The following is a 13,396-nucleotide window of genomic DNA, read 5'->3' as shown; positions in this document are numbered from 1 at the left end:
TATATTGAACACCCCTTTGATTTGATAATACTATGACTGTGAAAACTGATTGCATTATGGGGAATAAAATGGTTCCTCATCTCTTCAGGTGTACCGATGCAGAAAGATACCCTCTCAACATTTGGATGACAGAGTGCACTACAGGAAAAATGAAAACAGCAAAAGAAGATCAAGAAAGAAAAAATATATCATTAGAAACTTGTAAAAATTAAAAACTAATTTACACATTGGTATTTAGTTACATATTGTTCTTAGTTATTTTTTTATTGTTTCCAGCAGATATTCTGGATTCTTCTGCTGCTATACGGAGAAAATAAGTTAGCTTCTGATACATAAGGGCATGCTTGTAATTCCAGAGGTGGTTTACTTATTTACTCAGTTGTTAATTAATTAGAATTAGGTAAAATGCAGGATGGAATATAATACATGTATGAGGATGGGTTGCTACACACCAAATAGGGGCCGTGCTGAGCACTAGACGCCCATGTACAAAAGACAGAAAAATGCTTGCTTTCTAACAATACCCTTCTTCAGAACTAACCAACATGCACACCTCACACACAAAACCACTACTATCTCCTAAAGCTGGCACTTAAATGGAATGAGTAATGATTTTAAAAGAGGTGGATGGTGGAAAAATAGAAGAGTCATGTGATAAATGGGAAGTACTGGGGCAAAAGGGATGATCCAGAGTAGGAGAAAGAGATAAGTAAAAGCTGTGTTGGGGAAGGTAAGGGGGAGTAGAAAGCTAAAGGATTTAGTTGGGCTTTGGTGGTGGCCACTCATTTGAAAGGGTAGTTTATTCATTGTGATACCCACAAAGAATGATGTGCAGTGGTTGCTGTCACAGGTGACTACAGTTGTGAAGGGGTAGTAAATGAGAATGACTGAGCCACAGCATTGGTAGACATTAGTGGTTTCATGTGTGTGCATGCTTGTGCTTTTGTGTGTGTGTGTGTGTGTGTGTGTACACGTCCCTGTACATCTACATGAGAGCATGTTTTAGCATGAAGGAAGATTTTTGCCAAAAGCTGAGAAATTTCTCATCATTTCTACGTGCTTTTCCACTGCTCAGTGGCTCCGCTATTCATTGAGTAGTAAAAACAACTCTAGTTCCTTAACAGGCCAATAGTCTGGTGCACAGTGATATCAAAAACTGTTATTTAATCAAAAATGACAGAATGTAAAATTAAAGAACTAAATGTTGTTATCACTATCTCTAAGGAGATGTGACCTTTACCAAGTAAACTTCCACTAGTCACTTGTAGACCCTGCATTTCCTTTGATGTGGAAACACCCCAACAAGTCAGCTTCCACAAGTTTCACCAACTTCTAGAAGTGGCTTCTGAGAGTTGGTGGAACAGTTTCTTGCAACTTGTTGCAATTAATTTCCAAATTTTGTGGTTGCTGGTTTTTCTCAAACTTTCTGACTTTTTTTAAAATAATATCACAGGCTATTTTGTAGGAAATAGCATGTCACAATCAAGGTTTAACATAGCTGACAAAATATGTTGCAAGATTTTTTAATATGTAGGCTAGACAAAAGGCCTTGACAGCCCACTGTGTGGGAAATATGAGAAGTTCTATGCAGACATGGAGTGATCCATGGAAGCTGTAATGCCTGGGGAGTGGTATGAGTCTTTAAACATTGTCACCGGCTGTGATGTGGTGCCACTTACTAACATGCTGGTGCCATACTAGAGATGAACTCAGCCCATGGTTAAGAATGCACAACCAGTTTCTTCTCTGCACAGAAAAATCAAATGATGTTGATTTGGACTTATAGTGACAATCTGTCACATAGAGAACAATGTCTGCTCTGGCAGTTATAATACTAATCTGGTGTTCTGAATGATGCTGATGTGAAATGTCGTTTACGATATTGAAGAATATGTAAGTTAAACTGACGTATTTGTTGATTTGGTGATGTTAGTTGGAGAACAGCCTCTCTTACAGTTCTATGCATAACTGCCAGGTGAAATAGGATTGGCACAGCAGACCAGAACCCAATGGAGGGTCCAGTCCACTACTGTGAACACCAACCTAATTATTTCAGGAAATCGTGAGTATTCAGAACACCAAGTGAGACCGTGGTAGCACTTGCACATATTACATGTATAAGTCCAAGCAGCAGCCTAACCACAGTGACACCACATGTGCTTAATACCAGCTGAAAAAAAGGCACTGTTGAAAAGTGAGTTAATTCAGTGTAGTGCTTTCCTATACTAAGAGACAAGAAACACTCAGATTTTCAGAATATGGTTACAACTCAGGACACACTAGAAAATATGGCAGTAGCTTCGAAGAAATTAATAAAAGCATTTCTTGAAAACTTAAATATGTACACCTTTGTATCCCCATCCTCTCAAACACTTATTATTTGTTAAATTTTTGTTTTTAATTATGATTTTTTTCTTTGATAATAATAACAAATAACAACAACAACAACAATAATAATAATAATAATATTAATGATGATGATGCAATAACGGTGGCAGCTGATCTGAGTTTGAAGCACGACATTGTAAATTTCTGCTTCCCTATCTTGCAACATGACTCTTGTGGAAACACTTCAGCAAGTACTTGCAACAAGTTTCTGAAATTATCTTGTCCAAGTGAAATACAGAAAGCCACTTCATGTCTTTGTTCTAAGGAAGTACTAGCAGAACTTACATGCTGGTGGACACATGCTTTAACTTGTAATTAAAAGAGAATGGAAACCTCACGGAATACCTTTAACATATAACTAATGGCATAACAAGTAAGTACCCAGTAAGATGTATTACATTGGATGTAAGACCGCTCATGAATACTGTGGTCTGCTTCAATGCTGTGCTGAGGTGATGACTGGGCATCTCCTGTCATGCTACTTGTTGGAGGAGACCTGAAATTAAAATGTGAGGAGAATGGTAGCATATCTTAAAGCCTTATACAAAATGTACTAAAATTTAATTATGACATCTATTTCAATGTTACAGTTTAAGTTAAATACTAACCAGCAATTCCCATATAACAATATTTTAATCCACATAAAGATTTTTGCATCTTAACTACCAGTCACTATGAGCCATAATACTTTCTTCATCTAACAATAAAATATGAGACCACACACACATACAAACACATGAAAGCAATACATTCCTTTCCATAGGTACCAGAAATTTAGTCAATGTGATGCGACACTTGATGCTTGTGATAAGTGCTTGAAAATGACTAACAGTCAAAATTAGCAAACAGCATGTACAGTAAATATACTACAGACCGTTTGGATCATGTTTTCTTTCTTAAAACATACTGAGGCTGTAGACCCCCAGAAGAACAAAAAATCATCCATGACTCATTTATTGGCTATAGGAGATCAAGTGCCATGCAACAAACTGTTTCCAATGTTAAATACAATTTTGTACACAAGTATTAATAAATGTTATTGATTATTTCTTATCGTGTTACCACATTTATGTTCTAGTGCCGACCTGTCAAGTAAGCGTTAAAAGGATTTTAACTATGCACTTACTGCCACCTTTTTCGCAAACTAAGTAGAAACAAGTTTTATACTACCATGGATGTTTGAGCTGAATTTATAACATCATTCAGTTACATCATCCTCAACAGAAGAGTTAACCACTCACTACATGGTTGAGATGAACAGTTAACAGTGTGTGTGTGTGTGTGTGTGTGTGTGTGTGTGTGTGTGTGCGTGTGTGTGTTAGACTTGTAAATCTGATGAATGATACTGAAAGCTTACTTATGAGTTCAATCTTGTTTATATGCCCATCTACTGCTCAAAGCCTTATCTATAAGGCTAGTGGTTACCATTATTCCTTCCACTGTTTGGCACTGTTAATGATATTTTTTTACATAAAATAAAAACACAAAGCTTGGAAATTCTTTTGGTGGTGTTCAGGAGAAATACACTATATGCCACGTTTCACCCACTCCCCTCCTTTCATCTGCACACTCACTTAAGGAACACATTATGGTCTCTTATGAAAGTCATTCAAATAACACAGATACACATGCATCACATTATGCTCACAAATGAAAGGACCTTACTTTGGCATTTCAGTATGTCTCAAGACAGCCACAACAGTCACAATATTTTGGTTCAAAAAACGAATAGGCATGAACTCTATAGCTTATGAATTTTAATCTATAACAATGAGAAGAACACCAAATCTATTAACAATTCATGAAGAAATACATCCCAAAACAACTTACATACTCCCACCATCAGAATATCTTGTGGAAGGACTTTGTAGATCTGATGTCCCAAACATTGTCTGCCATTCTTCATTCATCGTTGTCATGTGAGACTCCAAAGCAGGTGGCTTCTTGATACTCTGCTTTTTCCTAAAAATTAATACGTTATTTACTTTTCATTAGGTAAAGACGAGCATGGAGTTCAGAAATATACTTTTCAATCACAGATGAAATCTTTCTCCTTACCTTGCAATTCCTGCAGCAGCAATGTCTGTCTTGCTAATGTTATCTAGTTTCAGCTGAACTGTGTGGCAAAGAATTGGATTTTTGAGGCTTGATAAATCAATCTGTAACATTCCAAATTACATAAATTACTCTAATGCCTTCACTGGCCCAAAGAAAACTTCTCACTTAAAAGGAACTTTGAGGTTTTTTTCCCCTTTAAATAATAGTAGCACAGTAAACACAACTACCTTTCTTTCAGAGGCTTTTTGCTCAGCCATCCTTGCCTCAGCTGTGACACGATGTTGGTGAATTTTATTCAAGTGATGCAACATAGCAAAAAGCTGCTCTTCCACTGTTTCATCCATGCCATCAGAGGTCAGTCTTCTGAACAGCTGGGAAAATATTGTATCTCAGCATCAAATGAAGTCATATGTAGAAAGAAAGCCTACAATATTTTGTGTTGTTTTTATCAAACATGAGTAAGAAAAAGAATTCCAAACATCCTTCATTTAAGGAGAGACATTTTGAAGTACTTTTGATCACTTATTACAGAACGATTAATGAAAAACAACTATGACTTAGCTTACGTTCTTGAGAGATGGATGCAGCTCAGACTGCTGAGGCACGTGGCCAGCCCGCAGCATGCTGCGCATGTTATGCCTCTCTTTTAATGCCTCACTGAGCAAGTCAAAATCAGAGCATCGCAAAACCCCATCATACACTTGTCGAGGTATTGGTGATACCAGCGCATTTAGCAACAGTACCTGGGAATGGAAAAAGCCAACATTTTTTAGTTGCCTCCACGGTTAGTGGACTACTTAGGCATTAGTTCCATGAATGATATGCATGACAATTAACTGCGATGTAGAATGTGTCAAATGTTACAAAGTCTCTACATCTGATACATCTTGCATGTGTTCCTATGATTACATATTGCTTACATACTTCAGCCTGTCTAACCTAAAGATATAAGAATGTATTAAGAGCATAAGTCAAAAAGGTAATGCCTCATCTATCTATCTATCTATCTTTCTCTTTTTTTCTAAATGCAACAACATTGGTTGAAAACTTATGACTTTTCAATACAAAGGTAAAACAAACAGTCCTGCAACCAAAGCACAGATGTTTTCACGGCCACCTCATCTTCAAAGTGAATCCCACAATAAGGTCCTTTTATTGACCCAAACAGAAGACCGATGGTGCACACCTGTATGGGAGATGAGAAAGACTTCCCATCCAAATTTCACAATGTCTTGGCCTTGCATTGTCATGCAAAAGAAGTACATTCCAGCATAGCTTTTGTTGGGTGAACTTGCAGAAGATGTGCTTTGAGGTTTCTGAGATACTGAACAGAATTTACTTTGCATTCCTGCTCCAAAAAATCAGTCATAATTATATCCCAGAATACCGTAGCCACAACTTTCCCTGCTGATCACACAGTTTTGAACTTTTTTCCTTCCTCAGTGAGTTTCTGTGATGCCTCTTTGATTCTGGTTCAAATGAACTCATGTTTTGTCTCCAGTCACTATTTTTTCCAGATGCTCCTCTCCTTCCAAACTGAAGCACTGCAAGAGCTGGGATACATGTTTTGCACACACACGCACGCACGCACGCACACACACACACACACACACACACACACACACACACACACACACACACCCAAACCCTTTTTATTCTGGCCAGCTAACATTCTTGGTACAGAAGTTGCACAAACCTTTGAGTATACCAGTTGGTGAGTTATTGTCATCACATTGCCTTTACTGAGGGAGATAATGTGACGCAAGTCATCTGCACTCACCTGGGGATCATCACAAATGGTGTGAGTGACTTGTTGAATGTTATGTGGAGTCACTGCAATCCTCAGCTTGTCGCTTCATGTTTTGTCAGCCACTGGTGTTTGCCCTTCAGCTTCATTACAGCAACAAACCCATCATCTAACAGTGCTGATATCCACTGTTGTATCACCATACACATTTTTCAGTTTGTCATGAAATGATGTTTCATCTACTGCATTCAAGAATTCCTCCACAGAACACTGTCTAATATGAACATTAATGTCAGTCATTTTGCAAGAAACTGCAAGACTGACACAGAAAGTTATTACTGCAGTGGACTGGAGAATAAGCTTTACAAAATATCACCGAATTCAAATGTTTCACTTAAAAAACTTCATTTAAAGAGGAAAAACAAGAGGCAGCATTACTTTTTGACCTACCCTCATACTTCTAAGAGAATAACTGTACAAACAAGCAAACATATGAGCGAAGCAAATCTTCTTTAATATTGTTTGATCACAGAATTTATGGCTTCATACACTGTTCCTGTGGCATGATAGCAGTGTTCATTAGGTAGTGTATGTTGGAGTAGAAGAAACAGTCATTATTACATACATTAATATTTACTGAAAGTAAAAAACAGCACATATCCTTAAAGCATGGAAACTAACTGCATTTTTAACAAACCAAAAACTTGATGACTCTTCATTGTCTTTTTAAACAACAGCAACATCACAGATAATCCAGTTATACAAATGGAACAAACAAAGAAGCTGGTAAGCATTTGTTTAACTCTAAACTTTCCCTTTCAAAACACCAGTGAAACTAGGCCAAAGAACTGTTTATCTTTACCTCTTTGTCAGCTTGAATAACTTGGTTCTTAAGATACGGTTGAATAACAGCCATTACTTTACACTGCACATCAACAAGATTTAATGTGCGAGCTATAGCACTCAAAAATCCCACGACGGCCTAGAAAAAGACAAAATAAATTTGTTCTATTCTTCACAGCTGCTTAAAGAATTACAAAATACTGAAATACAAGAGATTACAAAATATTTATACACTAACTGTAAGAGAAGAGAGCATAATCGATTTTTTTTTCCAAAAAACTACAAATTCAAAGGAACTTCACTCAAATCTTGCATTAAACTGATGTAATCTGAACACAGTTTTGTGCATTGTATTTGCTCTGTATCATGTGTCTTTACGATCGTTTGCTATTGTGATTGTCTTTGATCAACAACTGTCACCTGTCTCACTCTCATTTAATTTCTTGTGGTCTACCTTAACTGTCCATCTCTGTAATTGAGTGGTCAGTATGTCTGACTACCATATAGAGGACTTGGCATCAGTGTCTTGAAGATATCTGAGGATCTACTTCAAGGTGAAGTAGGAGTTCCAGGTGTGAAAGCTAAGAGAAGCAAGAAGAATTTACTGTTTATCACATACCCCTCTAGTGCTGCTATCCAGTGAGGGCTTTGGCAGAGCATGAAGCAGTGGTCTCGCAGCAGGCCACTGTCCAACATGGATGACAGTGACATAAGGCTTCATTTTTTTAATGCATTAAACAAACAATTTTAGCTTGTTGTTTGACTCATGTTCCTAAATTCCTGAATGTTTCATGTTATTCCTAATTCTTTGGGTCGTACTAACAGGAGATGTCCTCAATGACTTCTTACAAGCCAAGTATAGACCTTTTTTAATTCACTACAATAACCAACATAATTAAGTACTCAGACAGTCATTATATGTTCAGAGTTCATCTTTCAAAAAATATGTCAGACTTCTGGTATGGCAGTCCGTGAATGTCAGATAAATAATGTGTTCATGCTTCACAGAAAAATACTATATACAAAACAGGGAATTATTTTTCCTAATATAACCATGGCATTCTGTTCCAACTAGCAAACATCCAATAATGAGAGAGATTACAGATCAAGTGTTCTTACAAGACATGAGCAGGAGCAAATCTATGATAATCTATTGTACAATGTAAACCTAACAGGTATAACAGGATGATAAACTGAAGAAAGTATGAGGAAAGATCTGAATGATGTTTTAAATATGCTGAAATATAAGAGGCCTATTGGTACAAATAACCTAATCTTTAAATCCTTAAATAATCGCTTTGGTGGTACACTTTCATTTGCTTCTGTTAATTGCCACATGTTGTAGGAAGAAAAAAATCCTCAAAATAATTGAATACAATCAAATTTCTACTATTTCTCAAACTGATTATGAGGAAAAAACACAAAAATAGGGCATAATCCCACTGAATTATTGCTATAAGATGTGTCTACTATCATAACTGTAAAGATTTAGGTAATATCTAAATCAACACCAAAAGAGATGCTTGTCACTGAAATGAGGCTGGAATATAATCTAGAAACACATATAGTTTATGCAGACTAAGAGAAGTTTGTTAACATCGAATATAGATTTAAGTGTCAGGAAGTCATTTCTGAAAGTATTTGTGTGGAGTGTAGCCATGTATGGAAGTGAAACATGGACTATAACTAGTTTGGACAAGAAGAGAATAGAAGCTTTCGAAATGTGGTGCTACAGAAGAATGCTGAAGATAAGGTGGATAGATCATGTAACTAATGAGGAGGTATTGAATAGGATTGGGGAGGAGAGAAGTTTGTGGCACAACTTGACTAGAAGAAGGGATCGGTTGGTAGGACATGTCCTGAGGCATCAAGGGATCACAAATTTAGCATTGGAGGGCAGCGTGGAGGGTAAAAATCGTAGAGGGAGACCAAGAGATGAATACACTAAGCAGATTCGGAAGGATGTAGGTTGCAGTAGGTACTGGGAGATGAAGAAGCTAGCACAGGACAGAGTAGCATGGAGAGCTGCATCAAACCAGTCTCAGGACTGAAGACAACAACAGCAACAACATGCAAATGAAAAGATCACAGCTGTCATCATTCTCTCCGAGCTTACGCTTTATCTCTAACTAGTCTGACATCAACTGGATGTTAAACTCTTATCTTCCTTTCTTTCTTCAAACTGTGTAACAAATTAGAAAATACAATAATTCCATATCATCTTATAAAAGGAAGGTTAGAGATTAATGTCCTGTTGGTGTGATTACATAGGATCATCTGATAAAGTTCATCAGAAGTCTGTGAACAAACACCGCCGTGGTCATATTGTTTAACCACGATGAGACCACAGAGCTAGAAAATCTTACTCAGAATGTTGGATAATAATGCCACCTGTTCGCCTATGTTATATGAGAGCAGAGCGTCTGTAGATACAGAATCACACTGTTGTGTCATTCAACTCCCTACTCTTCAATCAGGATCACATTATAATAAACCTAAATTCCACGATCAAGCCCAAAGGACCACATGATGTCAATTGGCCACCGTGTCATCCACCGCCATATGGAGTTATTCGGATGAAAGGGATCAGCACACTGCTCTCCTGGCTGTTGTTGGCTTTCTGATCTTGGAGTCACTATTTCTCATTCACGTAGATACTCAATTGGCATGACAAGTCTGAATAGACTTTTTACAGTTCTCCCACCAAGGAAAAATCCCATTAGTACGGGGAATTGAGTCCATATCCATAGCTTGGCAGTCAGATGTGCTGACCATTCAGCTAGGGATGTGGACAAGGATTAGATTCCACCAACATTTTCTCTAATACATTTTCAGAGACCTGCTCACCAGCTAAAATACAGCAGGAAAGTACCAAATGTTAAAATTAAATACTTTCATGTACAATACGAATACTTAAACAAATTTGCTAACTTTGCAAGAATATGCTGAATAGTTAGAGTAGCTACATAAAACACTTCATGAGAGAGGCAAATGAAATTTTATGAAATGACCTCATCCTCACATTTTCATCCAGCAGCGAAAGCTACACAAAGAAAATCAGTTAGAAAAACAGAATTCTGTTGAGTAAAATGAAATTTGCTTAGACAGCTAAAAAAAGTACTGAACTTCATTGCAAAAGGAGTTATTCACTTCACTAAAGATCTTTGGGATGAATGATAAAATTAAAAAGGACAGATAAAGATGACATTAGGATATTTTAAAAATATAAGAGCATCATTTGTGAAAAACCATTATCATATGAGAAACAAAAGCAGCATGATGCAAACACAGAATATGTCTGGAAACATCATTGGTGATAGTAAACAGTGTAGATAATGTCAGACAAATTACTTGCTAATCTACTACCAAGTACATAAAAGATATATCATCATTTATGGCCTGCCAGGCCAGAGGTGGAAATTGGGAAGAGGGCAGGTGCAGATGTAATACATCATGACTGTCAACATCACTTCTACCTAGTATGAAAGATATGTTTACTTATGTCTGCTACTATTCTCATTTTCTTCCTTCTAATTTCTTCTCCTTCAAACTGTCTTCTTCAGCCAACCCACTGGCCTTGTGGGTAACAGAAAAACAAGATATTTATTCCCGCCTATACTCAATGAATTTACTGTTGTACAGACATGAATGCATGCACAATGTAAAGTGAGAAATAACTAACAGAAACAGAAACCAAAGGGCAACTATATCAATACAGCTTAAAACTGCCACAGCACAGAAACTTCGTAACTATTTCTTTCTTGAAACCATGTGGTGCACCATGTGAGTCAGTGAGGAGCACAGCAGTAATCCTCAATGTCAGTCTAGGTGTCACAGTGTCTAGTTCATCACAGTGTTCAAAGGGCAGAGAAAACCTCTTATTTCTGATTCTTCTGTCTTCTCTGTTTTGCATTCTACGGTCATTGTAATGTCTGTTGCAACCAGACACAACTTGATACAACCCAATGCAATTGTGGTAGGTGTACTATTGACTATTATGTGGAAAGTACTGCTGCCCCTAGTGATTTCTGGATATGGTCCATCGTACTATGGTTGCAATCCTTTAAGCACTGTGTCACTGTGTAAGAACACATGCATGCAATTGTCTAGCTCTGCAAAAACAAAGGAGTAGCTTTCCAACTGGTTTCTAGGCATTGTTGGTCTCAGCTGAGGTATATATTCTCTTAATTGGGTGGTGACATCTGAGGCGGTGATTGTGTCGCTTGCCATGGTGCGCAAAACTCCCCATGTAGGTAGAACATTTGTCCATATACTAGTTCTGCAGCTGTGCTCCTCAGATCAATCTTAAATGACATTTGTCGACCTAAAAGAGCATGACAGGCAGTACCTCTTTCCATTTTGGTGCCATGTGACATCTTGTGCTGTTTTCAACTGACGATGAAGACACTCAACTATAACATTTGATGCAAGGTGGTACACCATATGCGATTCATACCTAATGATGTGGTTAACGCGTTGCAGATGTAGACTTTGAATTGCCATCCATGATCAGTGGCAATTTTCAGTGGGACTCCAGACTGGGCAATCCAGCCACAAAAATATGATTGCTCTAGTTTCTGCCATGATGTCCTTCACTGGAAATGCCTCAGGCCACTTGGTGAACCTGTCTACTACCTTGAGGCAATAACTGTAACCTTCCAATGCTGTGAGTGGGCCTATAATGTCAGCATGCACATGTTCAAAACAATGATCTGGCGGAAGAAATGCACCTAATGGTGCCCTAACATGCCACATGATTTTAATCCCCTGGCACACCATGCATCGCTTTCCAAATGTTCTGTAGTCTGTGTGCATACCTGGCCATACAAAGTTCATCTCCTCTGTACAAGGTCAGCATTTTGTGACACTAGATATTGAGCGTCAATGACAGAGGGGAGCGAAGGTCACTATTTGGTCAGGGATGGCGGGAGGAAAAGCGACATTTTGTGGGCAGTGGAGTGGGTTCTTTCCTTGGCTCAGAGGGTGAGGTGCGAGTAAAACACTGGTGGTTCCACTATCAGTCATTTATTTAGACATAAGATCCTTTAAACAAACAGAGTAATACAATGTGTTTTAACTTGCTCAATTCTTCGAAGCAGCACTGCACGCAGATTCCACTGACCGCTGATGTGGCGACAGTTCATGTTACAGCGGAGCACCGGGAAGCATATTCTTCCATTCAGTACCATACCCATGAGTCACTGCAGCAGCAGGGTCATCTTCTCTTTGTGAATTCCCTTGCTGCACTCTTAACAAACGGCTAAAGAGTGGCGCGGAGTGCTCCATCCAAGAACTGAACCAGCGACCCTCAGGTTCGGCATCTTCTGGCGGAGTTCATCAACCTCTAGGTTCACAGGTGACCCATCTGGTGAGGTCGCAGTTCCTTCGTCCTCACCAGCCACATGGGTAAGTACCGCTCGAACTTCTTTCTGGTAACATCTGGGATGGCATCTTTTGCGTTGATCTATTGGCGCAGTAGCTACATCATCATCTGTCGAGCAGTGTAACAAAGTATGACACTCGCTGACTAACCACTGGTCCGTCTTTCCAAGCGACGTTTCTTCATGTCTTCTTTCTCCCCTCGAAGGACCTCCTCGTGCCCATTTTTCGGAGGTATTTATTCAGCGTTTTCAGCAATGTCATGAAGTTTCTAGGGCAGCGATTGACTCTTCATTGATCTATCACATTGGGCAAAAATGTGACCAATGTCAACACACGTGCCAGTTTTACCCTTTTGTCCTCTTCCGCATCCCCAGAAACATCACGCACACAAGTTCAGTATGCTGAGATTTCCTGGAGCATTGACCGCTGATATGCAAACTGCACTGGTCATTGTTCTCCTTGAAAGCATTGCCTGTCTACTTGGTCATTGATCTGTCGAATGCTGACTGCTGCTGTGCAAACTCCGCTGGTCATTGTCCTACTCATGTTGGACAGAAATGTGACCAATGTCAACACACATGCCAGCTTTCCTTGTTTGATTGCTGCCAGTTCTGAATATTGTGGGCTAATGTGTCTAAGTCGCTAGAACGTTCACATAAGTCTTTATATATTTTCTGCTGGATCTCTGCTTTGAACAACCATAAGTAAGACACAATTATTATAAACCACCATATACAACACATAATTATTATACACTCTAAACGTCCTGCTGAGACACAATATAACTCTAGATTAACTTCAGGTGATGTCGTGACTGTAACCTCAATCCTTTGGCCGTGTTTATGAGTATCAGGCCTTAAGACTCTACTACGCTTGCTACAGGAATAACATGTACACCAGAATGTCTTCAACACAACAACAGAACTTTATGTGATCACACAATGCTTAATACAGACCTCACAAGGACGAATGCTAGCT

The 13,396-nt window shown here is 38.5% G+C and overlaps 1 protein-coding gene across 1 annotated transcript in view; it reads right to left on the bottom strand.

Moving 5' to 3' along the window:
- The window catches only part of LOC126354825 (phosphoinositide 3-kinase regulatory subunit 4), a 192,191-nt gene that overhangs the window by 59,944 nt on the left and 118,851 nt on the right, over positions 1-13,396 (bottom strand). Inside the window, exons 15-20 of the mRNA XM_050004768.1 lie at positions 7,056-7,175; positions 5,013-5,189; positions 4,674-4,817; positions 4,447-4,547; positions 4,219-4,350; positions 2,787-2,884 (exon numbers count right to left, since the gene is read on the bottom strand). Of these exons, the coding sequence (XP_049860725.1) occupies positions 2,787-2,884; positions 4,219-4,350; positions 4,447-4,547; positions 4,674-4,817; positions 5,013-5,189; positions 7,056-7,175 (772 nt within the window). The remainder of the gene's footprint in view (positions 1-2,786; positions 2,885-4,218; positions 4,351-4,446; positions 4,548-4,673; positions 4,818-5,012; positions 5,190-7,055; positions 7,176-13,396) is intronic.

This window comes from Schistocerca gregaria, chromosome 3, assembly GCF_023897955.1.
Source record: "Schistocerca gregaria isolate iqSchGreg1 chromosome 3, iqSchGreg1.2, whole genome shotgun sequence".
NCBI classification, from domain to species: domain Eukaryota; kingdom Metazoa; phylum Arthropoda; class Insecta; order Orthoptera; family Acrididae; genus Schistocerca; species Schistocerca gregaria.
The sequence above is the reverse complement of the archived record's forward strand: the minus strand, read 5'-3'. Positions and strand labels throughout refer to the sequence as shown.